This window comes from Artibeus jamaicensis, unplaced genomic scaffold (assembly GCF_021234435.1).
Source record: "Artibeus jamaicensis isolate MK-2021 breed Jamaican fruit bat unplaced genomic scaffold, CSHL_Jam_final contig_519, whole genome shotgun sequence".
NCBI classification, from domain to species: Eukaryota; Metazoa; Chordata; class Mammalia; order Chiroptera; family Phyllostomidae; genus Artibeus; species Artibeus jamaicensis.
The window spans coordinates 35,175,316-35,202,453 of NW_026521871.1; the positions used below are offsets into that span (position 1 = coordinate 35,175,316).

At 43.1% G+C, this 27,138-nt stretch overlaps 1 protein-coding gene across 3 annotated transcripts in view; it reads left to right on the top strand.

Moving 5' to 3' along the window:
- The window catches only part of KAT2B (lysine acetyltransferase 2B), a 93,843-nt gene that overhangs the window by 27,376 nt on the left and 39,329 nt on the right, over positions 1-27,138 (top strand). For all 3 annotated transcript variants that reach the window (XM_053669265.1, XM_053669266.1, XM_037143981.2), the window contains exons 2-5: positions 1,100-1,226; positions 17,341-17,486; positions 21,156-21,248; positions 22,593-22,774. In XM_053669265.1, the coding sequence (XP_053525240.1) occupies positions 1,100-1,226; positions 17,341-17,486; positions 21,156-21,248; positions 22,593-22,774 (548 nt within the window). The remainder of the gene's footprint in view (positions 1-1,099; positions 1,227-17,340; positions 17,487-21,155; positions 21,249-22,592; positions 22,775-27,138) is intronic.

Sequence of the window (27,138 nt, forward strand, 5' to 3'; positions counted from 1 at the left end):
TATTTTTGTACCAGCCTTCTAACTCTGGTATGTATTGGACATCTACAGTGCATTTCAACTTGGGCGCTCCTGTGCTCAGTAGCCATGGGAGGCAAGTGGCTACCCTGCTGGACGTGTACCCAGAAAACTCCCACCCAGAGTGATTCAGCCAATGCTGCATGTTATTCTAACAGTTTTCTGGTTTCCCAGCCACAGCAAATTCAAAACATTAAATTCACGGAGTGGTAAACAACAGCAGGGAATGGGTGGAAGTGGCTGGAGTCACTCACTGCAAACATGCCAGCCTCCCAGCCCTTAGGGCCCTCGGAGTATGCAGTGTGGTAGCTTGGTAGAGCAACTGAAAATAACCAATAGCTTTCCATGTTTGTCTTCCTCTTCATAACCCAAGTCACCCCCAAAAGGCTAAATCACATTCGTTGTTCTCTAAGAAAGTAGGTGAGGGTGAGAGTTTCTGGAAAGAGTTAAGGAAGGTTTCTACCAAGTGTTGCTAAAATCCCAGCGGCCTAGTACAGGAGGCGCAGCAAACAGGCACAGATAGGGATCCCAGACTGTCTGATGGGGCCTCTCCGTGTTGTCAAGCTAGGAGTCCACAGAAGACTTGGACAAGTGTGGCTTCAGCTGGGTGCGTCCCTCTGTACGTCCTGAGGATTGCTAACTTCTTCATTTCCACGTGTTTCCTTTCTGGCCCCTGGGGCAGACCCGCAGCTGGAGCCTGGGAGCCAGCAAGGCTCACCCATCATAGCTTGGGCCCCAGCTGTGTTCTAGAGACCTCAGGAATCCGGCTTCTCACTGTGGGAAGCTTTGTGGATGGACTGACCTCTCGGTGGACATTTGCTTGGGGCAGGGGCACCAAAGCATCTGGGATTGCTGTGTGGGCCGCAGGACTCAGAGTCCAGCCAGCAGAAAACGCAATAGCAACAAAACCCCAAATGCTCGAATCTGATACCCTCTGCCTTTTTTCCCTTTTTGTTTCTTGTGCATATTTAGAAAATTATAAAGTCAGGAGCGGAAGGGTAGCTGTCATATAACTAGTGTGTATTGTTCTCATGGAAAAGATTCAGTCTGTTGCATAATTTTGTCTCTTTATTCCTTTTTTTAGGCTGAGGAGTCTTGTAAATGCAATGGCTGGAAAAACCCCAACCCTTCTCCCACTCCCCCCAGAGCCGATCTGCAGCAGATGATTGTCAGTCTGACAGAATCCTGCCGGAGCTGTAGCCATGCCCTAGGTGAGTCCCTAAACCTTCCAGGAAACTCACATGATGTCATTGTTGCCAGAAAGTTCTAACTTACATAAATTCCATGGGTTAAGCAAACTTATCATGAACTCTGGGTTAACCAAACTCTATATGAGACAACAACAAAACAGTCTCTTTAGTCTCGTGAATTTGCTTGGGTGGGGGGTGCGCTTCATGGGAGAGACAAACCCTGCACTGTCTGCACTGGTTCTTCCCCTGTTCCCCGAGAGCCACGTTCCACTGGGGGGTTGCCAGGTAAGATGAATGGGACAGCCGAGCTAGAGTAACATGTATAGGGAGTCCTGATTCGTTCCGATGGGGACCTGCAGGTCTGTGGCCCCCCCAAGGTTGAAACTTCAGTGGAATAGTTGGTTGTCTTATTGCTGTTATTATTTTCTGGTTCCCTCTACTTTCTGGAAATGCTTCATTTTATCTTCCTATTCTTTAGTTTCCTTCATCTGATGGCTCTTTCCTCCTTGGGGTTGTGCTCAGGAAACGTTTACTCATATTTTTCCATTCAGCTTTATCTGTTCCTACAAGGTAGTCAATCACCACGCTGGCAGGACAGACTCTGCCAGAGTTACTCAACTGGACTGTGCTAATACGGTCTTGACCTCATACTAGTTTGAGGTTATTTTTTAAAATTGTATTATGTTTGAGTAGATAAAAGTTAATGGGTAATATGGGTAGTTTTCCTTAGATATTAAAATTCTAGTTCATAAAGGATCTTGGAAGATTATACTTACGTTTTTGCCTTCAGTTATTCAGCGTCCCAAAGAATGTCTTTATGTCCGGTTTACTGTCCAGTGTTGCAAATATTCTCACTAAAGTAGCATTTTCCACCTGACCATTTATAAGTGGGTGGCTTCTTTTTGACATCATTTTTCTCACAAGCTTCCAGCTGATATCAAATGGTACAGCATTGACCTTCAAGGTCAGCATGGTGTTACGCCGAGTCTCAGGTTTTATTTTGTACTCAGCCACAGAGTATCTCAATACTTAACAGGGCGAAACTGTGGAGAGCATGATCTCCCCAGGAAGTTACTGTCCTGGAGTAACCTGAAAAGGGAAGTAGAGAAAGAACACTGATCTCACAAATGAAATAAACATGCTAATAGTTGCATCACCATGTTGATTTAAGTGGCATCTAAAATAGTATAAGTTCTGCCCTGGCTGGTATAGCTCAGTGGATTGAGCACGGGCCTGTGAAGCAAAGATCGCTGGTTCTATTCCCAGTCAGGGCACATGCCTGGGTTGCAGGCCAGGTCCCCAGTAGGGGATACATGAGAGGCAACCACACATTGATGTTTCTTTCCCACTCTTTCTCCTTCCTGTCCCCTCTCTAAAAAGAAATAAATAAATAAAATATTTAAAAAATAGTATAAGTTCTGATTTTTGAAGCAGCCAGTGCAGAGGACAGATTTCAGAAGTTAGAGCAACACCTTTGCTTATCACTTTACCTTTTCCACAACTGATCCCTGAGTGAATGCCCTTTAGAGTCACCTCAGCAAAGGAGCAGTAAAAAGCTGGGCTCAGGCAGACCTGTGGCCCTGGGATTGAACTGTTTTTGGCATTGATTGGGAAACGTCAGTTCTAGTTCAAGAACAGAGTCTTTTTCTCAGCTGAGCACAGTGTCTCCATGTTGAGTATGTGAACGCATGTGAATGCCCACAGGCAAACTAACTTTGTTCCCTTTCATATTTCTTAACCAGATTTGAAAACAAATATCTTTATTTGACAGTGGATAATAGAATGGGGATGAAAGTATACATTTCTTTTACCTGGCAAGTTTATGCCAAAAATTTAACCTACAAGTGAGTTATGATGTACCTTCAAATTAACCAATAAGACAGTTATAGACCTTTGAAAAAATGATATTAAAAAACTACAAACAACTTAAACTTCTCAACATAGGAGATAGATGGTTAAATTATGAAAATCTATGTTATGAAATTTACTATGGCCATTAGAAAAGATGTATTTTCCCACATGGGAAGATATGATTAAAATTAAAATATTATTAGCAGAAAAAGCAGGTCATAGAGCAGCTTAATTGGAGGGTTTATAACTTAGGAAGTATAGGATCCATCAGCCTGGGTTCACATTCTGGTTCTACGACCAGTAGCTGTGAGTTGGAGCATTTTATTTAGATCTGCCTGGATCTCAGTTTTCTTTGTTCAAAGATGGAGTTAATAAGAGTATCTAGCCCTGGCCAGTGTGGGCTCAGTTGGAGCGTCATCCTGTAACTGAAAGCTTGTGGGTTCCATTCCCAGTCAGGGCACATTACCTGGGTTTGCAGGTTCTGTGGCTGGTTTAGGTGTGGCTGTGTGTGACCCCTGATCCTGTTGCTGGTCCTGGGTCGGGGCTTCTCCCTCGCATCAATGTTTCTCTTTTTCCCTTTCTCTCGCTGTAAAAGCAATATATATATAAAAAGTCCTGTCTGGGGTGGTAGTGGGGGTGGGGATAAAAAAATTAAAAATGTAGTATCTACCTCATAGGATTGTTGTGAGAATTCAATGAGGTAACACATGTAAAGGTTTTAGAATGGTGCCCAGCAAATTAATGCATTATTACAAGCTCTTCTTTCACTTCCAGCAACACGGATGAATTCTGTGTAGTTTAAATAAGAAAACTGTGTATAAGAAGGGTACGGGGATAGGTCCTCGAAGCTGAGCACAAAGGAAGACCAGGTTGCAGCAGAGGACCTCAGCTGCTGGAGTTTACGGGCCTTCTGTCCTGGACATCACTGCCCGGCGGTTCTGTTCCAGCTGCCTCCCTCCCTGTGGCTCAGGATCTGAATCCCCAGAAAAGGGGATCTGCTTGGTGTTGGGCCTGTCACGTGCCCAGCTCTCAGAGTGTCACCCACACAGAGAGCTACACAGAAGGTGGTCATCCCCAAATGCATGGGTGTTGACTCAAGAACAGCCCCATGAGAATAATCCCATTTTGTGAGTTTAGAAAATACAACATATTTTAATACATGCAAACAGGAAAATATCTGGAAGGATGGATGTTGAGTTGCTGACAGTGATTTTTTTTCAGGGTATTGGTGCTTTCACAATGTTTTCCCCTTCTTTCTTTTCTCCCTCTTTCCCCTACTGTTGCTCTTCAGTCTGTTTTCTTAAAATTAAAATGTCTACACCTTTTCCAGGACTCTTGGAATTATTTCAGAAAGCCGTAGTATCTTAGCATCAGGGCTGTAGGAAACCTTTCTCTGAGATTATGTTTCCTCCCACTTCCTCCCTTTAAGATTTTTTTTTATTATGTAAAGCTTCAAACATATATAAAGCTAGAACAAATAGTATCAAGGCTCTAGAAAAACCTTTTTCCTGAGATTGGGTCTCCTTCCTCCCTCTTAAAAAAAACCTTTTATTATGGAAAGTTTCAAACATCTGTAAAGTAGAAAGAATAGTTCAATAAACTACCTTCTTCTCATCACCTTATTTACATTTGCCATTTACCCTCCCTGTTTTTTTATCCCCCAGAGTAGTTTAAGCAAATTGCGACAGTCTTTTCTTATTCATGCAGATCACTTTTTTCCAAATGGATAGTTACTTACTTACTTACTTTATTTATTTATACCCCATCACGTGCCCCCTCACGAATTTCCAGTGTCTGTCTGACACCATACATAGTATGTTGTTATTATTATGTTCCCTGTGCTGTACTTTGCATCCCCAAGACTATTTTGTGTCTACTTCTGGAGAAGTCTGTACTTCTCCATCCCTTCTTCACCTTTTTTCACCTAGTCCCCAAGCCCCTCCCCTCTGCCAGCCATCTGCCTGTCCTCTGTGTCTAGAGTCTGTGTCTAGAGTCTGTGTCTAGAGTCTGTGTCTGTTTTGTTTGTCTGTACTGTTCTTCAGGTTCCACATATAAATGAAATCTTATGGTATTTGTCTTTCTCTGACTTCCTTCACTTACATGCAGATTACTTCGTAATGTTTACCAGCAGAGTAGAGGTTGGGGTCCAGGGAATTCTGCAAAGCATCATGCAAGCCTTAATTCTCAAATACCTTTCAATTTGTGCATGCTGTTCTGCTTTCACTGCTCTGAGCGTGGTTAGTTTAGGCACCAGTAATCATATACATGTGTCACTATGTAATACCGCTGGACTTGTAGAAACAAAACATTCAGGCTCATCGATTGAGGGGATATCTAGTCTGTTGATTTGCTGTTGGGCATCGCTTGGCTCAGCCGTACGTGTTCTTTCGACAGCGAGCTCTGGTTTCATGTGGTCTGACAGTCCCTTCCATGCCAGGCGTCCGTGGCCTGCCATCATTTGATACTGTCCTGTGTCTCCCGGGTATGAAACACAGGACTGACAACAGTCCCATCAAGCGGAAATAACATTCACCGGGGAGTTAAGAAGTAAGAATTCTAGGCCTGGCTCAGCTGGTTACCAAGCCCCGTAACCTCTTTTTTCAGTTCAGTGTCTTCATCTGCAGAGTGAAATGGTTTGTCTCGTCCTTCTGTCTAATAATAGAGATGCTCAATACATGGGGCTAATGAGCACATGAAATGTCGCTACTCCGATTTCAGATGTGCTGTGAGTGTAGATAGAATACATGTGAGATTTTGAAAGCTTATTATAAAAAAAGTAAGATACCTTATTAATACTGATTTATATGCCAAAATAATGTTGGATGTATTGTGTTAACAAAATTTATTAAAATTAGTTTCACCTATTTCTTACACATAAAATATGTGTATGGCTCATATTATATTTCTATTGCGTAGTGATGGTCTAGAACCTTATAGTCCATTTTCTGGGATTATTTGATTTTTGAGATTGGTACAAATTTATTTATAAACCTTTTTTGACAAGATTTTATTTATTTTTAGAGAAAGGGGAAGGGAGGAAGAAAGAGAGGGAAAGAAACATCAGTGTGTGGTTGCCTTTCATGTGTCCCCCACTGGGGACCTGGCCCGCAACCCAGGCTTGTGTTCTGACTGGGAATCGAACTGGCGACCCTTTGCTTTGCAGCCTATGCTCAGTCCACTGAAGTACACCAGCCAGGGCTATTTTATAAACATTTGATGAAGGGTGCTAACAAAGTACTTCAGTTAGCCCAAACATATCTGCTTATATTATATAGTATTAATAAAAATTCCTGACTTTGAGCCAGCGTGTTCAAATAGCTACCTGTTCCCATGACCAGCAAAGGAAGAAACACCATTGTTATCAAAACACAATTGGAATTTTTGTCATTTTGGAGTCCATTGTTCTGAACTGTGCCAGAACATACTGATTATTAAACTTGACTACTAAAAATTTTTTTGGTAGTTTTATGTAGAAGGTGTTGATAATTTTTCAACACCATCAGTTTTTTCCTGATATATATTTAGTATATATGATATAATACTTAACATATGTCATATATATTGTATGCACACATATATATTTAAACATTGCAGTAATGGAAAATGGCAGTTGTTTATTACTATGGTTACCTCTGCCACCTGCTTATTTACAGTAGAAACTTTCAAGGAAAGTAAAGAGTTAGCATTAGCAATTATACCAGAACTTGAATAGTATGAAGTATGAAGGGACTACCAGTATTTTTTTATGCACTTATTTCACGCACTTAGATCATAGGCAAATCATTTGATCTAGTACATTTTCTTTGGCCTTCCCACATTTGCACAGACCTCTGCCAGTTCAGTCGCCCCATAGTCCCCATTTCCACGTGTGCCGTGCACATGCCAGATGACGTGGTGCTCAGCCAGCACCCTGACACAGCCACCTGAGTCAGCGTATTTCTCTTGGCTGGGTGTCCTCTGTTTTCCTAATGCTGCCTTTTACACATAGGTCTCAGAGCTGTCCGGACCCGTGATTCTGGGACAGCAGGAGGGAAGGGGCTAAACTGATAATATTGTTTTGCTTGATATAGATTCCTTGCACCTACCTTTCTCTGGTCATGATGTCCTGTTGCTTTGCTCTCCATGTGCCCTCTTTGGCACTGCCAAAGTTCAGGCTTCTTCCCTCAATTTTTTAGCTGTGTCTGCACCAGGGCCTGGAGTACTTACCTCGGTTCTTATGCACCCAACTGCCCAAGGAAGTAGTGATCTACTCTGATCGCATTCTCCAGCATAACCCCTCTGAGCTCCCCATTATTCTTAGAATGAAGTGCAGCTTCAGTTGGGCATGTGGGATTGTTCAGGCCTCTACCATCTGGCCTCCCCCCACCACCCAGGCTGCATTTTGGCCCCCAGGCTGTTTCATGTTCCTTACACTTCCTCTCACCTCTACCTTAGAGGTGGAGGAGACTCGCACCACCTGCAATGCCTTTCCTTCATTTTCTGCCAGGGGAACCCTACTCACCTTCAAGGTTTTACTGCGATAGAACTCGGTACAGAGAATAGAGACACCTTCTTGGAGCTCGATTGCCATGCATCTTTCTGGACAACTACAATTATCTGTACCCTTGTTGGTTTTCTCTACCGGACTGAGGTTAAGGACTGCTCTGGTTCCTAATATATCTAGTTCCTTCACTGATAAATATTCATTAAATTCAGTAATAGTAACAAGGTGGCTGGTTGCTTTTGACCAGAGGCTTTCATAGCTTGTCACCTGTACCTGCTCAGGCCAACACAGTAGTCACTAGACGTGTGTGGTTGCTGAGCACCTGAAGTGTGGCCAGCTTGAATTGAAATGCATCGTGAATGTTACATGTACACAGTTTTATTTACTTATTTTTTTTTTAAGATTTTATTTATTTATTTTAGAGAGACAAAAAGGGAGGGAGAAAAAGAGGGAGAGAAACATCAATGTGTTGAGAGACACATCAGTTGGTTGAATTGTGCTCACCCCTAACCGGGGACCTGGCCCACACAACCCAGGCATGTGCCCTGACTGGGAACCGAACCTGTGGCCTTTCAGTCTGCAGGCTGCGCTCCATCCACTGAGCCACACCAGCCAGGGCTAAATGCACACAGTTTTAAAGCCTTCATACGACGGAACAATGTAAAACATTAATACTTCTTTATATTGGGTACATGTTGAAATGAATAATTTGGTATGTATTAGATTAAATAAGATATATTATTAAAATTAATTTCACCAATTTCTTTAACTCTTTTAAAGTGGCTACTAGAATATTTAAATGGACATATGTGGCTTACATTGTATTTTTACTGGATTCAATTCACCTTTAGGACTCTTAACCTTAAACTTCTCTTTTTCTCCACTCCAGAGGTGAGATTACAAAAGATGAAACCACTTTTAAACTGTAAGCCTTTTGCACATCATCAATTCACAAGGTTTCATTGAAGGAATTTGTTTTACCTCTTTTAGCCTTGATCTCAAATTCCCATGAACCAGAAATGTATTTGAACAGCTTACAAATCCTACAGATGCCCTGCCGTTTGCTTTCTTTCCAGTGCAAGGAGCCAGAGACACATTAGCTGCTGGCCCGGCTGCTGCTGCCTGCTCACCCTGCCTGGCATGTGAGGACTGGCAGGCCGTCCTCCAGTGGTACATGGAGCCAGAGCTTAGCGAGGGTCAGGCACAGGGTGACAGTGCACTTCCTGCTCCCAGCAAGGCAACAGCTGCGCCATGATTCCTAGCAGCAGGCTTTTGGCAGTTCACTCTGTGGCACCCTGGGTATTTGCAAGGCTGACACAGCACTGAGAGGTGCCGTGGCATACCCTCCTGGAGAGATGTAACCACGGCAAAGCCTTCCCCTGTCCTCTGACTCACACCTCTCCTCCCTCCTGCCCTCCAGGCTCGACCAAGAGGAGTGAGCTCTTCCCAAGAGTCAGGGGTTGGCCATTCTAGGGTAATGAGAGCAATGCTTTGTTCCAGGCTCTTGGAAGGCTGTTTGAAAGGAAAGCAGGGTTGTTGACATTTGACATTGAAATTCCACGTGGAGGAAAGATTTTTTAAAAACTTTTTATTTGGACATAATTTTAAACTTACAGAAAAGTCTTGAGAATGAAAAGGAAGAACATCTCTTATACCTTTTGATCATATTTACCTACTGTTGTCGGACTTGGACCAGGAGCAAAGTGGGTCTGCTGTCTGGTCTGGAGATAGGATTCTTGTACAGTCGAGAGAAAAGAGTTTCAGGGACTCTTGCATGGGAGCCTTTGAGGTGTGGTGGAAGATTTATTGGAAGGGTACAGATGCCCCTGAAGACGCCACTGCACTACCGCATCCATGACCAGGTGGCTTAGCTCCCTTGTTCTGCAGGACTCCAGCCTCTGGGACTGCACGAAACCCAGGAAGAGAGCCATGGCTCAGAGATTCTGTGCCCTTACCAGAGAATCAGCACCCGAAGCTTCAGAAGTCTTCAGCTTAGCCTTTGTTGTCCTGCAGCCCACTTTCCACGTTGTTCTTTGTCCTGTGTGGCTGCCACCCCCAGGCCCGTTTGGCTGCTACAGAGAAAACATGTATATCTTGGGCCTTTGTTAAGCTTTGATTACATTTACTTGGGTTTGGGAATGGTTAGGCTTTGTTTTAAACTATTCGGTCTCTTTTCTGGGGCTATGCTGGTGCCTCCCCCTGTCCAGTTTTTCTCTTGGACCTTTTTGGGTTCTGTGCCCTTAACCTATCTGATCCTCTTTGCAGATTTTCCCAGGCTAGACTCCTTCCCTTTATGGTTGCTGTGTTAGCTCCTACTGTGCATACCTCAGAGTTCTGCTTCCTCATCTGGCTTCTGCTGCACATGAGCCCAGCAAAGGAATTTTCCCCTTACTCTTTATGGCCCCCTTCTCCCATTGGTAATCTAGTTAATGGAGGCTGGTAGTTAACCAAAGAGATTAAGAAAGCCAGTCTTTCCTGCCTGGTCAGGATTAAGTCCCCTGGGCTGTTGCTTGGGGTTCTGTGCAGCTTTCTAGTTAGTTAATCAGTCTTAGGTAGTTTAGTTCCCTTCTCTCTTTTTTTAAATACCTAACTAGCTACCTGTGCTAACACTACAGTAACATTTTATCCTATTCGGTTTTGAGTTTCTCTTATATATATAAGTGAGTGAGCGTGTGTACTGTGTGGCTGTTGCATTCAAAATGACTGAGCAAGGAGAGCAATGAATCTGCATCACATTTTGCATTAAGCTTGAACATTCCTCCATGGAAACTATTGGGATGACTCGGAAGGCTGCAGCTACGGGCAACTGGTGATTGGCAGCTTCATCACAACAACGTGTCTGCTCATGCATCACTTCTTGTGTAGTTTTTGGAAAAATACCAAATCACCCAGGTGACTCAGCCCCGCTATAGGCCAGATTGGGTGCCTTGTGACTCCTGGCTTTTCCCAAAACTAAAATCACCTCTGAAAGGGGACAGATTTCAGACTGTTGATGAGATTCAGAAAAATACGATTGGGCAGTTTATGGTGATTGGGAGAACTGTGTGAGGACCCAAGGTGCCCAATTTGAAGGGGACTGAGTTGTCATTGTCCTGTGTACAGTATTTCCTGTATCTTATATCTTCTTTAGTAAACTGCTACATGTTTTTTCATACTACATGGCTGGATACCTTCTAGACAGACCTCATGTATATATGTGTGTGTATGTACACAAACATGAGTCTGTACATATGTGTTTGTGTTTGTACATGTATAGTTCTTTTTTTCCTGGATCACATGAGAATAAGTTACATATGTATCATGGCCCCGTCCCCTAAATACTTAAGTATATATTTCCTAAAAATAAGGATATTCTTTTACATAACCTCAGTTCAGTTACCAACTTCAGTAAATTTTAACATGAATGTAATACTTTATTTAATCTACTGTTGGTATTCCAGTTTTATGAGTTGACCCAAAAATGTTCATTACAGCATATTCTCCTCTCATTAAGCATCTAGTCTGGAATCGCAGACATGTGTAGTTGTTATATGAAGGGAAAAGAGTTCATCTGCTCACACTCAACAGTTCTGACATCCATTGTGTGGGCTTTTCCTCACCACGCAAGTCTCCCAACTCTCCAGTGGACACGGACCTGGTGCCCTACCATTGAACTCAGTTCTGACACTAACTGCGTGTAGGTAGTGCAGACCCTGCAGGTTAAGGGCTCAGTGCCCCTCTCCTCCCCACTTCAGATGCCAATCTCAAGTCCAAGTTACTACCTGTGCTTCTGACAAACCTGCTGTAAATGAGAGGTTCCCATGACCCCCTCTTCAAGTTTGATAATTTTCTCGAGTGACTCACAGAGCTCAGGAAAACAGTTTACTTATTAGATGACCAGTTTATTAGAAAAGGATGCAACTCAGGAGCAGCTGGATGGAAGAGATGCACCGGGCAAGTTGCAGGGAGGAGCGCGGAGCTGCTGTGCCTCTCGGGGTGTGCCACCCGCCCAGCACCTCTGCCTGGACATTGGCCTGGAAGCTCCTGACGCTGTCAGTAAGGGTATTTATGGAGGCCTCATCAGAAGGCATGATTGATTAAGTCAATGGCTACTAGTGATTAAGTCAGCCTCCAGACGCTCTCTCCTCCTGGAGGTGGAGTGATGGCCTGAAAATTCCAACTCTTTAGTCACTTTTTTTGGTGCCCTGGGAATCAGTACCCCCTAACCTCACCCTTAGGGGTTTTCCAAAAGTCACTTAGTTAATATAAACTCAGGTTTGGTTGAAAGGAACTTGTTGTAAGACCCCCCCCTTTCACCTTTCTTGCTCTCATTTCTTATGGAATTCCAACAGATTTAGGAGCACTGTGCCAGGAAAGGGAATTAAGACCAAATATATTTATTTCTTCTTATAAATCACAGTATCAAAGCAGGTCTCTTTAGCCTCTTTTAATCAGCCAGAGTTCTCAGCCTTTCTCTTTTATGACTTCGACATGTTGGTTGGAGGGATGTTTTAAATGTGAAAAAAACCTGTTAAAGAGCTGGCAGAAAATACATTTTGTTATCTTTTGTTGGAAGAGGAAAGACTTTTGCGAGCAAGACCTTAAAGAAATGCCAACTGTAGATTTCACTTGTAAAAAAATGTAAAGTTCCTATACCACCAAACCAACCACCCAATTCAAAACCGCAGCAAAGTCCAGGGGCAGTTGCATTGAACACGACAGACATAACCAAACCAAAACAAAAACCCAACAAACTAAAAAAACAAAACGAAACTTTTCAAACCAAAAAGCCAGCACCCTTAGAAAGCAGGCAGAGGACATGAAAGAGGCAGTGCACAAAGGGACAGGTACAAGTCACCAGGAACACGGAGAGCAACTCCGGGGCGTGCCAGTGAGTGCTGATCAGAACACTGGGGGGCCTGTGGTAACATTTTGGAGTGACTGATTAAATTATTGAGATGGATTCTCCACTGTTGGCAAGGGTGGGGAGAGGTGTGTGCTCTCACACTGATGATGTAACATGTGATACACTGATGCCAAGTTCATTGGAGGGGAAGTTAGAACCTATATCAAAGGTGTAAATAATGAAGGTTTAGTGTTATGAGTTCTGTGGCAGATTAACTACTATTGACGTGTGCCCTGTACTTTACAGATTTTTGTTTCACTTTATTATTTTTACTTTTAATAATGCTTCCAGACTTCTGTCGCAGAGGCAGGAACTTAACTCTCTCAGGTTCTTTTGGCTGGTCTACTCATTTAATTGAAGTGAGACGGGTTAACAAAAGAACCAAGTTTAATTACATACATAGACGTGGTAATCCCACATACATGGGGGAGTCGGAGGCCCCCATCCCACACACAGGAGGTTCCAAGACAGAAAGTTGAGATGAGGTGTGCGTGACATTCTGGGCTGAAGGTGGGGGAGGGCAGTTTGGAGCGTCAGAGGGGAGGAAAGTCACCCTGGATGCTGGCAGATGTTCAGTAATCAGTAGTTTGCCCTGCCATGTAGATTGGTCAACCAAAAGCTATTTCTGGTGATAACTTTTATTATGGGTGAGGCCCCTAATTTAAATTCTTTAAGGGAGAGGTAAAAGTTTCTCACGAGACTCAGGATCTTGATTGCCTTCAACTCAAAATAATTTATATGTCAAAGTGGAACATTTTGGGAGCCCTTTTCAGAACCCCCACACTTGTAACTAATAGAGGTATATCATTTTAAGAAGAGAAAAACATGCTTTCAGATAATCGAAAGAAACCTATTTGCATCAAAAATGCTTCTTTGGAAAAGATTAAGAGAAGGGTTTCTTTCAATAATGAGTGACCTTTTTTAAAATTAAATATGAGTTGACTTTCAGTACAATAAATGGTTTAATTTTACAGCTAGAGGGAAGTGTGCCCCTGGCTGTTGGCATGGGTTGGGATTGGTTGTGGGCCCCTGAGTGAGCCCCGTCTAATTCTGGTCAGGGCTTACTCAGGAACAGAATTCAGATTCGGGGAGACGGTTGTCTGAGGGAAGTGGTGGCGTAGACAACAGTCTGGGGATTCTGTTGGTACCGTAGACTTGAGACCAGAGGTGGGAGTGATGTTGACTTGGAGAGAATGAGGAAGCTCAGCTGATTCTGGTGACTGGCCATGTGTGGGAGGTAAAGGACGATGAACGAATGAATGATGGGCTCCTTGGCAGAAACTGGGCTGGCAAGAGGGAGACAGTAGTTTGAGGAGGGCCACGAGGCTTTTACTGCGAGTCAAGTTTGTTGTGACGATGGAACACTCAACATCATTAGGGTGGAAAGGCTGTGAGGGGGCATTTAGTGAAGACCTGAGCTTCAGGAGAGGTTTGGTAAGAAAAAAAGCAGAGAGTTAGGTGCTCAGGGACTGAAAAGGAGTCTTGGTCAAAAGGAGTCCCTGGTGGGAGCATCTGGGAACATGGCAACCAGGAGACTGTGTATTCAAAATTTGTAGTTAGTCCTAACTGTCCTTACCTGGCTTTCTTATGACGGGGAAGCTCCTCTTTCACAGCAACTTGTCCAGACCTTCTGTCTTCCTTCCGAAGCAGGTGGTTCACTCCATCTTCTTTCCTCTGATCTTCCCTTCCCGCCTCATTCATTCTAGGAAGCCTGACTCTTTCCATACCTGTGTTTACCCCCTTCCCACCCGATCCCTGCCTTTCCTTCATTCTCAGAGGAACAGAAACCCACCTCTGCTATAGAAGTCGCCCTCATTAGTCCAGTAGAGTCTCACCCTGCCTCTTCTGGGAGCCTTGCAGCTTCCTTTCCATTTCCGTCCATCTTCAGCCTCTTATTCCTTCATGCTTTGGGTTATACTCAGAGATCTGAGGGAGATCACAGATTCCCTCCTCAGCAGAGTCAGAGGGAAATGAACTTCCTCAGGTCTCGATTCTTAAGCATTTTATTTTATTTCATTATTTTTAAAAAGATTTTATTTATTTATCTTTAGAGAGGAAGGGAAGGATAGAGGGAGAGAAATATCAATGTATGGTTGCCTCTCGTGAGTCCCCTGCCGGGAACTGGCCTGCAACCCAGGCATGTACCCTGACTGGGAATTGAACTGCAGTTTTTTGGTTCACAGGCCCATGCTCAATCCACTGAGCTACACCAGCCAGGGCAATTCTTAAGCATTTAAATTTTTATCTGGTCTGCTCTTCAAAGTATGTGAGAAAATGTTTCCGAACTGGTTTTCAGACCATGGAGCCCCCACAAGGGGACGGCCTTCTGAAAATAGGACTCTCCACCCCCGGTTCAGAACAGCCTTTCTAATTCTGATCAGGGATTCCTTTGGGTGAAGTAGTTTGTGGGTTAATAAAAAGTGAGCCACTGGTTTTAACAATAAATCACGGCACGTTCTTCTGTGAGTTATATGCTAACACTCTGTGTTAGCACCTCGGAGTGTTTCATCTGCAGAAATTTATCTTATATTGTAGACTGCTTCTTTTCACAGCTTATCACTGGAAAGAAATGAAAACATGGCTAGGTAAAAATAGTCTTAAGTGAAATTACTTCTGTGCATAACCGACATAAAAATCTTGACCTAATTGTCTTCGGAATGAGGCTTATCTCCCAAAGGCTGCAGACTGAACTCAAGGGAAATGTTTCAGTCTTCAGGAAAGGGTGACCTGGCAAACATACTACTTAAAAAGAAGTCTAATTTCAGGCCCCTTTTAGAATGTGAGGAAGCCACAGCATGTATAGCCAAGTGTAAAATAATAGATTCGAAGATTAATTTTTGTGTTTTCACACATATATATTTGTAGCTTTTCTATGATGCAAATCACTTAGAAACACTTGAGTCCACTTGTTCCTTTTCTATTTGATTATGTGATAATACAGTATTGGCACTTTAAAGTGTAGATGCATCCTTAGATTTGCTCTGCGATATCTAAGGCAGACAGGTCACCAAAATTTTCTTCCTCCATCTTACGATTTAAAAATGCTGTCTGTGGGCGCACACACACACGCACATGCAGTCGTGTGCACACGCACACTCATCACCAGTGTCCTATGACCTTGGGCCCATCACTCTGCTTTTCCACAGGTCCACTGCATTAGATAGGAATTTCAGTTGGGTGGCCTCTGTCCCTCTAATTTTAACCCCATTAATCTGGTTTCCTCATGGACACGGAAAGTGCACTCTCGCTATTTAATCCTCCTACCTCTTTGAAATTGCTTTTGATCAGCTATCTTAGTTTGGACTTCCTCAGAAGCAGACTGCAGACAAGGATTTAAGTGCAAGTAGTTTATTTGGGGTAAAGGTCGGGAGTGGAAAAGTGCGACAAAGAGGATGAGGTGGTCAATAAAGAGTGTGTGCTAAGCCAGCTCCCACTGCGGACAGCCGGTGCTCGGGTCTGGGGGAGAATGTGGGAGCCGGTGTAGAATGTTTTCCTCACAGTTATTCCACCTGAGGGGTGAGGGAGGGGAACTTGTACTGTAACTTCTCCAGTCTTTGGTTGAAGGCTGCTCTTGAGGGGCAAGAGTGTGGCAGTGCTTTTTACAGATCAGCAGCCAGGATGTGTGTCCTGAAGTGGTAGGAGAGAGCATGTGGGCAGGGCACCCACAGCACTTTCTGTCCCAGGCTCCTGACTGAACTTTGTGGTTTAATGTCAAGAGCACCATGGTTTCTGGAGTAGACTGACCCATGCTGACACCTCACAGGTATTCCTGAATAATGTTCAGTCCCATCTGCCTTTAGAAAGGCAAGGAAAAGCCTGACTCTACTGCACATATTAGTCTTTCTTTAAAGAGCATCCCAAGCCCTTCAGTGTCTAAGCAAGAGCACACCAAGAGCAATGCCTGAGAGGACCGTGTCCACTCTGCAGCAAGCGTGGCGATAAGTGCTGGGGATCCAGAAAGCAGAGACCTGCTCCTGGCCCAGAGGAGCTCGTGGGCTAGTGGGTGATGATTGGGTGGCTTTCCGAGAGAGGCCTTGTCAACTGGGAAAGGACTTGAAGTGAATTAGCTACTCATAACAAATTTGTTTGTGGGTGCTTTAGAATTTGGGTCAAACCTTCTTCACTTTCAGGCCCTGGTTCTTCCTTGTTGGCTGAATAACATGGCGTGAAACAGCCTGCAGTCTCTCTGAGCCTCAGTTTCCTCGGCCGCCAATAGGATTACTGATACCTATTTCATGAGATTGTTTGAGGATTAACTAAGATAACCTTGAAAACTAAAATAACCTTGGATTTGGGTAGAAGAGAGGACAGGGATGTGGGAGAGAAGGTTAACAGATAAGTCGCTTAACTGTAGTAAGACAGCAGGACAGAGACCGGAAGAGTGGGTTTGGGGTCTTGACCCTGGAGGATGTTCAATCTCAAGCTCCAGTGGGAACTTTGCTGCAGAGAGTGAGGTTCATTGTGTTCAGAAAGGTTGAGGGAAAGGGCCTTCATTTAGTCTTTGTACTGATACGATACTGAACCATTCACAGCATCTAGAACTCAGCTTTCAGGGAGTTTGCTTTTAATGTCCCTCAAGCGCAGACCTCCAAATCCCAGATCCACCTCTAGGACCACAGAACCCTCTTGATGTGGTGGAGCATTTGCTGATAGGGAAACACAGAAGAATTTGACACCATGATGACCTGACTTGGTGCCAAGGAGTTCTGGACTTTAAATATATGTTAGTTAGTATTAGACTGGTTAGCCTCTGGTCCATTTTCGAGGCAGAGGTTCAGAAATTTCCTGTTTGCCATGCAACCTCATGGGTTGGTGTCCTTGAAGGTTTGTGAGAGACAACCTTCCATTCTCAAGTTGAGAGTGTTTGCAGTTTCCAACTAACTTCTCACATATGTTCCTTTCATCTTTGTCCTAAGCTGCTCACGTCTCCCACTTGGAGAACGTATCAGAGGAAGAAATGAATAGACTCCTGGGAATAGTGTTGGATGTGGAGTATCTCTTTACCTGTGTGCACAAGGAAGAGGATGCTGACACCAAGCAAGTTTATTTCTACCTATTCAAGGTACGATTCTAACCTTGTAAAAGGCTTTTCCTCTTTCTCTCATTGTTCGAATGTGCTCCGTTTCCACGTACCAGGTCATGGGCAGGAAGGCTCTCAGCTCTTGGTACATTTTGCCCACAGGGTTTGCTGGCACATGTGTTTCTGCATGACGCACCATATGTTGAACACCTGACTCTCCTTGAGAGCCTTCAGACTTGTATGCCAAGTTCAGTGTCCTTGTTTGCTTGTGCTTATGATTTCTGTCCATCCCCCCATCCATTCACCCACGCGACAGATGTGTATTGCACTCCTGCTCTTCGCATGGCATCCTGTAGGCATAAGGGATAGATCCGTGGGCAAGGAAGTCTTTGCCCTCATGGAGTTTCCATTTGGGTAGAAGAGGCAGACAACCAACAAGTAAATAATATATTTGCAGGTAGTGATAAGTGCTGCGAAGAGAAACAAAGTGTAGGGTAAATGGAATCAGAAGGGCAGGGATGGTGGTGTGGTCGGGGGGCACGGTAGCGAGGAAGCGCAGTTAGGAAAGGCCCCTCAGAGATGACAGTTGAACAGAGATGCAAAAGAGGTGATAGGAGCCTTCTCTGAAAAGGGTTGGGGGAAGAGCCTTCCAGCCAGCAGGAGGCACAAGTGTCTGGGCTGTGTGCCAGATGAGGTGGATGTGACATGGGAATAGCAAGGAGACCAGTGTGCGGAGCCTAGTGAGTGAGGGGAGGCTGGGAGGAGGTGGGCTCAGGGTGGTGGTGTTGGGGGCTTTGACTCTTTAGGCTTCGAGGGGAGCAGTTAGGAATTTCCATATTTGCTCTGGCATCTTCCCACTCTTCTCTGCGTCTTGTTGACGCGAGTCACTGACTAGTGAGTGCCACCGCTCCCCATAGCTGTGTCTTCATGGCTCCACCTCAGGTCCTTTGGATCCTGTCCCTTCCCTGCTTCCAGACCTGTGTCCCCCCAAGCTTCTAATTTCAGTTGGACTGAGAGAGGTGGGAGGGAAACTGGTAATGGGACTAAAAATCGATTCAGAAAGAAGGATGACAAAAGGAATAATTTAAAAAACCAACCTGTTATTGAAGACACTACTGTGCTGTAGTTTGTAAACTTACGAGGATCTTTTAAAAACAAAAACAAAACCCCGAACACTCCATTAGAGCTAGGGAACATTTTCTGCTTCCAGTGAATGCTGGGCTTCATTTTATATGATGAGGGCAGATACATTTTCCACTGAGTTCCCTCTTTTGCTGCTAGGAGTCTTGGTGAAAATTCCGTGCCCAGTTCCTGTAGGTTTTTTGTTGTTTGTTTGAATTTACTTGGTACACCATTTTCCCTTCTTTTTTTTAACTAATGGGTTTTTTGGAGGTCGATAGGGGATAGGAGTGAAGAATAGTATTTTTAAATTAGGGGGTCCTAAGGAAATATTAACTCTAAAAAGGTTAGTTGGGAGGAGAAAGAGAGAAAAGAAGGAGAGAGAGAAAATGTATGAATGAATAACAATTCCCCACAGCCATTAGCAGGCACTGGGCTACTCCAGGTGACAATTTGTTGACATGGCTCTGAGGCCTGAGTCATCAAGGTTGAGCCCTGGCAGGTTCATACGGTTTAGAGCTTCTTTGGAAAAAGATCTGAGTCGAAGGAAAACAGTGCTTGCATGGCTGCAGCTACTATTTGTCTTGGAACTTAGCTCCCTGGCTGTCCCCTGTGCCCTGTTGGAAGTGGAAGGTGGTGTCAAGGTTTCCATCCTGTCAGCCTCCTCTTGACCCACCAAGCACTGCTCTGCTTGGAAGTGCGTCCTCTCTCTCCCTCTTACCGCCCTCTTCTTTAACAGCGCCAATATTTTTGCTTGGGGAACAAGATCCAAAATACTCAGCATTCTTCCCCTCTCCTCCCCACCAAGTCATTCTTTGGGCAAATTTAGTTCTCAATCATTCTTCCTTAACTTTTAAGAGGCAGCTCTCGTGTCTCATACGTTTCAATGATTCAAATGTAGTATACATTTTAGTAGCATTAAAAATAAACTGAAGTCTTAGATGTTGAAAATAAACTCAGTTGAAAAGCTGAGTGCTAAAGCTCAGTGTCTCCCCCGCGCCTGTGAATGTGGCCCCGGAGCCCAGCTCTCTGGGGTTAAATCCAGCTGCATCACTTACCAAATGTGACCTTGGGCTAGTCCTTCTCTCTCAGTTTCCTTATCTGCAAAATGCAAACAATAATAGCCCCTGTGTCAACAGATTGTTTTGACTATTAGATAATATGTACCAAGAACTACAGAGAATGCCTGGCAGAAGTGAGGATGCAAATGCTTGCTATTATTAAAATTTGTTGATACGCCCATTTATCCCAGTGTTATTCTTTTGTAGAAAATAAGATTCAACAGTTCCCCAGTCCAGCAGTTTATCTCCGCAATGAAACCCCCCACAGGCCAAGTTCCCAAACGGTCTTATTTTTACTGGAGGGAAAAAATGGCAACCAGAATTATTTGTATTTAAATTTTATGATCAATTTTTATGTATCCTTAGAATCACGCACAGTGGCTTATTGCACATTTGCTCTTGTAAAGATGGGCATAACACAGCGACTGGATCGACAGCGCCCTGCACTAATAATTTACATGACACCCCTAGAGACCACTGAGGCCCTTGTAGTACATACCCAGATGGGGACACCTGGGGACCTTCAACCTTGTGGGGTTGTCCATGTTCATTAACTCTTAGGAGAATGGGTGCCTTGTTTTGTTTGTATTGAAAAGGCAGTGAGTCGAGAGAGGAGGGGGAAAAAGTAACCAATAAATGCAGGGTCATGTATCATCACTAGCCCACATGTGAAGGTTCGAGCAAAGGTGGAAGGTAAAGAATTTTAATATTAAATTTATTTCCAAACTAGGTTTTGATTAGTGGCTCTCTGTTTTCTTCTCTCTCTGATATTTGCTCTTTGAGGGCTTAGAATTCCAATGGCAGGGATTAGAGCAGCGTTTTGTTTTGTTGGTATTGAAATGCCAGAACACTTGGCCTGCGTTCTGCAGGCGGAGAGGAAATGAAAAAAGACCGCAACAGTGAAAGTTGCCAGTTGAGAGCCCTGCAAAATGCCTTCCAAAGAAGCTCGGGCCTTGGGATTCTGACGGTGATATACGGCTGCCACAGACAGTCCCCGCCTCCCCGACCCCCCACCTCATTTGTGCAAAATAGATCTTGGCCTTTCCGGGGCTTAAACAGGACCCCCCTCTAGGGTGTTATTTAGCATACCTTCAGTGTTCTAGATGGGTGTGTGCAAAGTTTGCATGGTGTACACCAGACCCCTGGGTCAGTCAGTGGAAAGCCAGAAACAGAGTGGGGAGAGGGGACAGTGCGTAGGATACAGGTGTCTGGTGGCCTCTGCTGCCCCAGGCTGCCCACAGTGTGAAAGGTGTCTAGTTCCTCGTGGCTCTGCTCGTGGGTGTGTGCAAACTTGGGTTACCTGGTAGTCAACCCATTTCGTGATTTAAGGCTTTGTTTACATGTAGTTGAGATAAATAGAATATGGTGACTTTCCTTCAAAGCCTCTGTGTGTGTGTGTGTGTGTGTGTGTGTGTGTGTGTGTGTGTGAGAAAGAGAGGGAGGGAGGGAGGGAGGGAGGGAGGGAGGGAGAGGGACAGAGAGGGACAGAGAGAGAAGCTCTGATTGATTTTTAAAAATGATTTCTTTGCAGCTCTTGAGAAAGTCTATTTTACAAAGAGGAAAACCTGTGGTTGAAGGCTCTTTGGAGAAGAAACCCCCATTTGAAAAACCTAGTATTGAACAGGTAAAAAGAGAAAAAGAGAAGTCCCCCCCCCCCCCCCCGCTTTTAAAAATTGCTTTAAGGCTGAATGAACCTTTTAATCTTCCTTTCACATCTTTTTTTCTATCCTCCATACCCCCCTTAGAGATGCTCCCAGTCTGTAGAAATTGTCCTGGGCCCTTTGGCTCAGAAGTGAATACTTAATTAATGACCTAGCTTTTGTCTTTTAGGGTTGCCGTATACTCAGAAATCACTGTGTATTTGGGGAAGGAAAAAATTAAGTAGAACATGTAATTTGTAAAAATATATAAAATATGCTTCTTCTTGGTGTTCATGTTTAAAAATTAAGTCTTTCATTCCTTTGCTTGGAATTGTCTGAAAAAGCTTGTCGATGTGAGGGAATTCAGTAGCAGTGTGAAAAAACTGTGAGCCCAGCAAGCAAAGCAAAAAAGAAATGAGGTTTTTGAGTCCAGAAATTGACTTCCCGCTATATTGTGATTCCTGGAAAGAAGTCGATCTACTCGGGAAATCCGTTGACACGTGCAGACTTTTTCTGTTAGGTGTTGTCAGTCTCTTTCACCAGCATCGTTCTTTAGCCTGTCGTTTGGCTGAATAAATCTCGTACTGTTGACTGAATCTCTTGATGAGGATGATTACAGAAGACACGGTATCAGAGCCCTTATAAATAAATCTATTTTTATCAGTCTGTTTGCAGTAGAAGAAATTTTGTTTTCAAACTCTATTAAATAAGAATTTGTTGTTGTTTTTTAAAATTTGACATTAGGTTAGACGGGACTGTTCTGTAGACAGATTAAATTAATCCACAGATTCTTGACAAAGCTCATAATTTTGAATAGGATTTGTTTTTGGAGGGTAAGCTTGCTGAGACTGAGAGTGACAGTAAAGAGCTTAAAATCTAGTGGAGTTTAGGTATACTAGTGGTCTTTTCATTAAAATTTTGCTAATGTAAAAACATTATTTATCCACGAGCCTCATTAAATGTGAGCTATTGTGTTGATAGTACAGCAAGAATTATTCTGCAAAGTGGTCATATTTTATTGTTTAAGGGGCTTTGACCTTTTCAGTCTGTGATTTTGATTTTCTTTTTAACCTGTCAGGATTGCGGCAGGCACAGAATTGCAACTCACAGCCTCTCTCTCCTGTCACTTTTCATTTGCTGTGATCTGAGGCACAGCGGATGCCCTCTTGGCATTCCTGCTCTCTAACAGGGAAAAGGAAGAGCTTTTTTGTGACTAGGGAAATGTCTGTTCCTTTGCTAAGAATGCACCAGTGCTGCTGTCTGTGTGGGTGTTCAGAATTAGTGTCATTCCAAAGCTGCATGGATAAATTGCCTTTCTTCCTTTTAAGGGCGTGAATAACTTTGTACAGTACAAGTTTAGTCACCTGCCACCCAAAGAAAGGCAGACAATAATGGAGTTGGCCAAAATGTTCCTAAACCGGATCAACTATTGGCATCTGGAGGCCCCATCTCAGCGAAGACTGCGATCTCCCAATGACGATATTTCTGGCTACAAAGAAAACTACACAAGGTAATCAGGTGACCAGTTCTTTGCCGTTGGGCCCCATAGAGCACATCACAGACACAAAATTGCTACTTGTCTCTGCAAGCAAAGGGTTGTCCATTTCCCATGGTGACATCATCAATTCAGAGAAAATGTCTGTGTAGTTTAAGGGTCCAGACTTCCACTTTTTATTCATATCATGATGTTTTGGGGGGTGAGGGATGCAAACCGTAGAGCTGTACTTTCCAATATGATAGCTGCTACTCACAGGGGGCTTCTGAGTGCTCAAAAAATGTGGCTAGGAAAAAGAATGTGAAGTATTTCATCAATAGTGTCTTCTGTTGATTACATTTTAAAATGGTAATATTTTAGATGCATTGAATTAACTAAAATATGTTAATTTTACCTGTTTCTTTTTATTCTTTGATATGACTAGTGGAAAATTTTAAATTGCATGTGGCTTGCATTATATTTCTATTGAACATCGCTGATTTAGATAACAATACCATAACTCTGTAATTCTCACACAAAGATCTCATTTGAAAAATGCAATGACCAGGAATATAAAAAATTTTTAAAGCAATTTTTTAAAAAAGTTTTTTTAAACAGAGGGGAAGGGAGAGAGGAAGAGAAAGAGAGAAACACTGATGTTGGGATCAGTTGGTTGCCTCTCCCACACCCTCAACTGGGGACCTGGCCTGCAAACCAGGCATGTGCCCTGACTGGGAATTGCACTGGCGACCAGTCTGTTTGCAGGCCGGCACTCATCCACTGAGCCACACCAGCCAGGGCTAAAGAATTTGTTTTTAAAGAAGGGGAGGTCACCCTAGTCCCAGCACCATGACAGAACTAATGTTGGTATAGATATTATCTTCCAGCCTTTACTTTTTTAAGTAAATATTTGACATTAGTTAGAATGAAAGAAAATACAGAATTTGCATCCTTTTTGTCTCTCCACTTAACACCTATTGTTTTACTAGCTATGTTATAGTTCGTTGAGTTGATGTACCACAATTTACCTAACCATTTCCCTGTTGGTGGGTATCAAACTCTGAAGACTCTTGGATTGCACATGTTTTTTCCTAAAGTGGGAGTTTATTTTGATTGCTTAGGAACTGATAAATTGCCTTAAAAAATCTTAAACATGGGCTATGCACAATAGAATGACCTATATTTGTTTTCATTAAAGTAAGAAAGTGACTTGGATTCTCCATTCTATTCCTCCTTTATACCTTTCCCTGTAGATTTAATGGGCATAACGAGCTTGCTTAGGGGAATATTATGAGTGTGTGTGTGTGTGTGTATATATATATATATATATATATATATATATATATATATATTTCAGATTTAAAGTACAGAGTGATTTTCATTCTGTACTTTAAAGACCACTCGTCCCCAGGTTATTTTCAGTGATGGCGTGTAGGGATGGGTGTAGTTTAAGGTAGGGCTTTCCCCTCCTGTTCACTGGCCTGATTTCATGAGAACTTCCCCTTTTTCCTCACCTCCCTCCTTTTATAGTAGATACTCCCTCTCTTTTAAGAGAAAGTATTTTCTCTTAATTATCGACTTTTTGAGGAATTACAGATTTCTTGAGAATCAGTTGTTAAAGTATACCTTCATTTCTGCACCTCCATTTTAGAGTTTTACATTAATAACAATTTCTGTATTGTTGTAATGGTTGTTTGAAATGAGTTGAGGTATATCTCTCAAAGATAAATGCCCTTTAACCCCATCTGTGAACAGTGGGCAAAGCCGAATGTTTGTCAGAATATTTGCCATTCTTAACAGGAACAATTGTTTCATCAAGAAGAGGAATTAAATGTGAAGCAACATGGAAGATATTACAGTGTTTTAGAAAGCAGAATGAAAATACTATTAGCACTCAGGACTGACCAAGAAACAGGTGGAACTTACGAATACTTAGGGAGCAGTAAAACTAGAAATACGCGTTTGAACGTATTTTGGGTTTGAACCACAGCCCTGTTCCTTCCTGGTTCTGTGTTTAGACCATCCTTTCACCTCCTGGACCTTCAGTGTCTCTCTGTCCAAGTCTCACTCGGGTGGTGAGTGTTCCACGAGGTGGTTTTGTGCAAAGCGTCTGGTGCCCAGGACAGGTGCTGGGCAGACACTAGTCATCGTTTCCTCCCACACATGTTGTCGCCAAAAGCTCTGTCACTGCCAACAGGGGACTCTTAAGCTAGAGCGTGTACCGCTGAATAAGTGCACCGAGAGTGCACTTGTTGGAACATCACTTTAGAAACTAAGGTCACAAGGGGAAAGGCAGCAGCGGAGTCCTCTTCAGCCCAGCAGCCCGCGCCAACAGCTGAAGGCAGAGAAGGGGAGTCAGCCAGTGATGAAGACAAACCCGCTCAGAGGCTGAAATGAATAGGCCCTGATGAGTTCTGAAACCTGCTGATTTCTAGGTGGAATGTAGACCAAGAGCCTCTGTTAATAATACATAAGGAAATGAAGGTAGACAACCCTTCCTCTGCTTCCCCACCATCACGGATGAAGAAAGGGAAGTAGAAACAACCTGTGAAAATTATGAGGATGATTGTTTCAGGGTAAAACCTCACTGTCCTGACGACTTGGGAATTTAAATAACCACACATTACTGCAACATGGTGTCTCGCTGATACTAATCTTCTAAAAAAAATGGGTAATATTACAGGCTGCAGGCACACTGGACTTTATCTTGATGTGTAAGTGAGCCTCAAGGCCGGTAATGCTGGCTCAGGATATAATTTACAGCAATTGTGGCGATTAGAACCAAGGGGCTGAACCTGGAGCTCCCATCAGAATGAACATGGGGTGAGATGGGATTCTCTGAGGACGAGAGTGGACTCAGAAAATGGTCTGTCTGCTACAGAGCTAACTCTTGAACACTGACCCGATAAAGAAAATTGAACATAAATTGAACAGTAGAACTGCTTAAATTACTTGTACTCTCTGTTTTGAGTGGAGGAAAGATATCTATATTGAAAACATTTGACATCAATGTTAAGATAGACTTAAAGTTGATCATTGGTACAGGTGTATATCAAATATACATTATATATAGTCCCCAGAAATCACCATCGTTTCAAAAAAAAAAAATCTGGGCAAATTTTTGAAATTCCCTGAATTTCATGATGGTGCACTAATATAATTATTCAATGAAGAAATAACCTGCAAATAAAGTATTAGAGGAATGTGATCTATTATAAAATACACCTGACCAACAGAATATGCTAAAAGAAAGTGGCAAATAATTTGTCTTTAATGCTGAGATGTGCAGAACTTTTGAAAGTTAATGTCACCTCTATATTGGGGAGATGTTTTGTAAGGCTGTAGGGCAAGTTAGAAGTAACTAAGTTGATTTTGGTGAAACAATTTCAGGTGAACATCATTCGGTGAAGTATGGCCAGCCACCATCCTTCCTGGGCATTCATAACTAGCCATGTAAGTCTAGGACAGTCTATGAGCAAGCACAGAAGGAACAGTGGGTTAGGGGATGGGAGACCTAGCTTCTAGTCTAAACTCTAATAGTAAGTAGCCTTTAGTTTGGGCGAACTAGGAGAGGTCACTTCAATCCTTTGAAACCCTTAGGACTTTCAGCAAGTAAAGACGAAGACATGGTCTGCTGCCCTCAGGCTCCCCAGTTCTGTCCATGCTTTAAAGAAAGCAAGGTGGTTGAGAATGATCATGACCTGTAAAAAATCTGAGTTATTTGAACAATGAGTAAAGAGCATGCACAGGCCATCACTATTAGGCATGCAAAAATGAATGAGCTAGCCCTTCACTTCTTTTCAGATGTGAAACCAGTCACCTAGGCAGAATCTTTCTCTACATTTAAGTCTTTGGAGGGATGTGTGTGCAGAGACGGGGCACACAAGTTCCCATTTCCATCTCACTACACGCAGGGTCCCTGTCAGTTATTGAAACAGTGCCGAAACGCTGCACTTTGACTCAGTCTCCTTGTCTTATCAAACTTATTTATAAAGTACAATTGGTCTTGGAAGGAAATACAAAACAAAACTAAAAAGTGTCCACTGAGTTCTATAAAATAGTTTTCAAGGAAATGAATGGAAACTTATTATTGGAAAAATTTTTCTAGATGATAAACTGTGCTGCCTCCCTCTTATCCTGGGAAGATTAAATGACCTTGGAAGTACTTTTGGGTAACATTTTATGTTTTTATGATAATACTTATAACCTACCTTTGCTGTAGCAGAAATAACATCTTTCGTAAGTACAGTTGCAGACATCTGTGATCCTTCCTCAGATGGAAATGCTTTTTGGAAAGTAGCACTGCCCAAGAGGTACATAATGTGAACCACACGTGTAATTGAAAATTTCTTTAAAAAAATTATCTATTTATTTATTTTTAGAGAGGCGAAGGGAGGGAG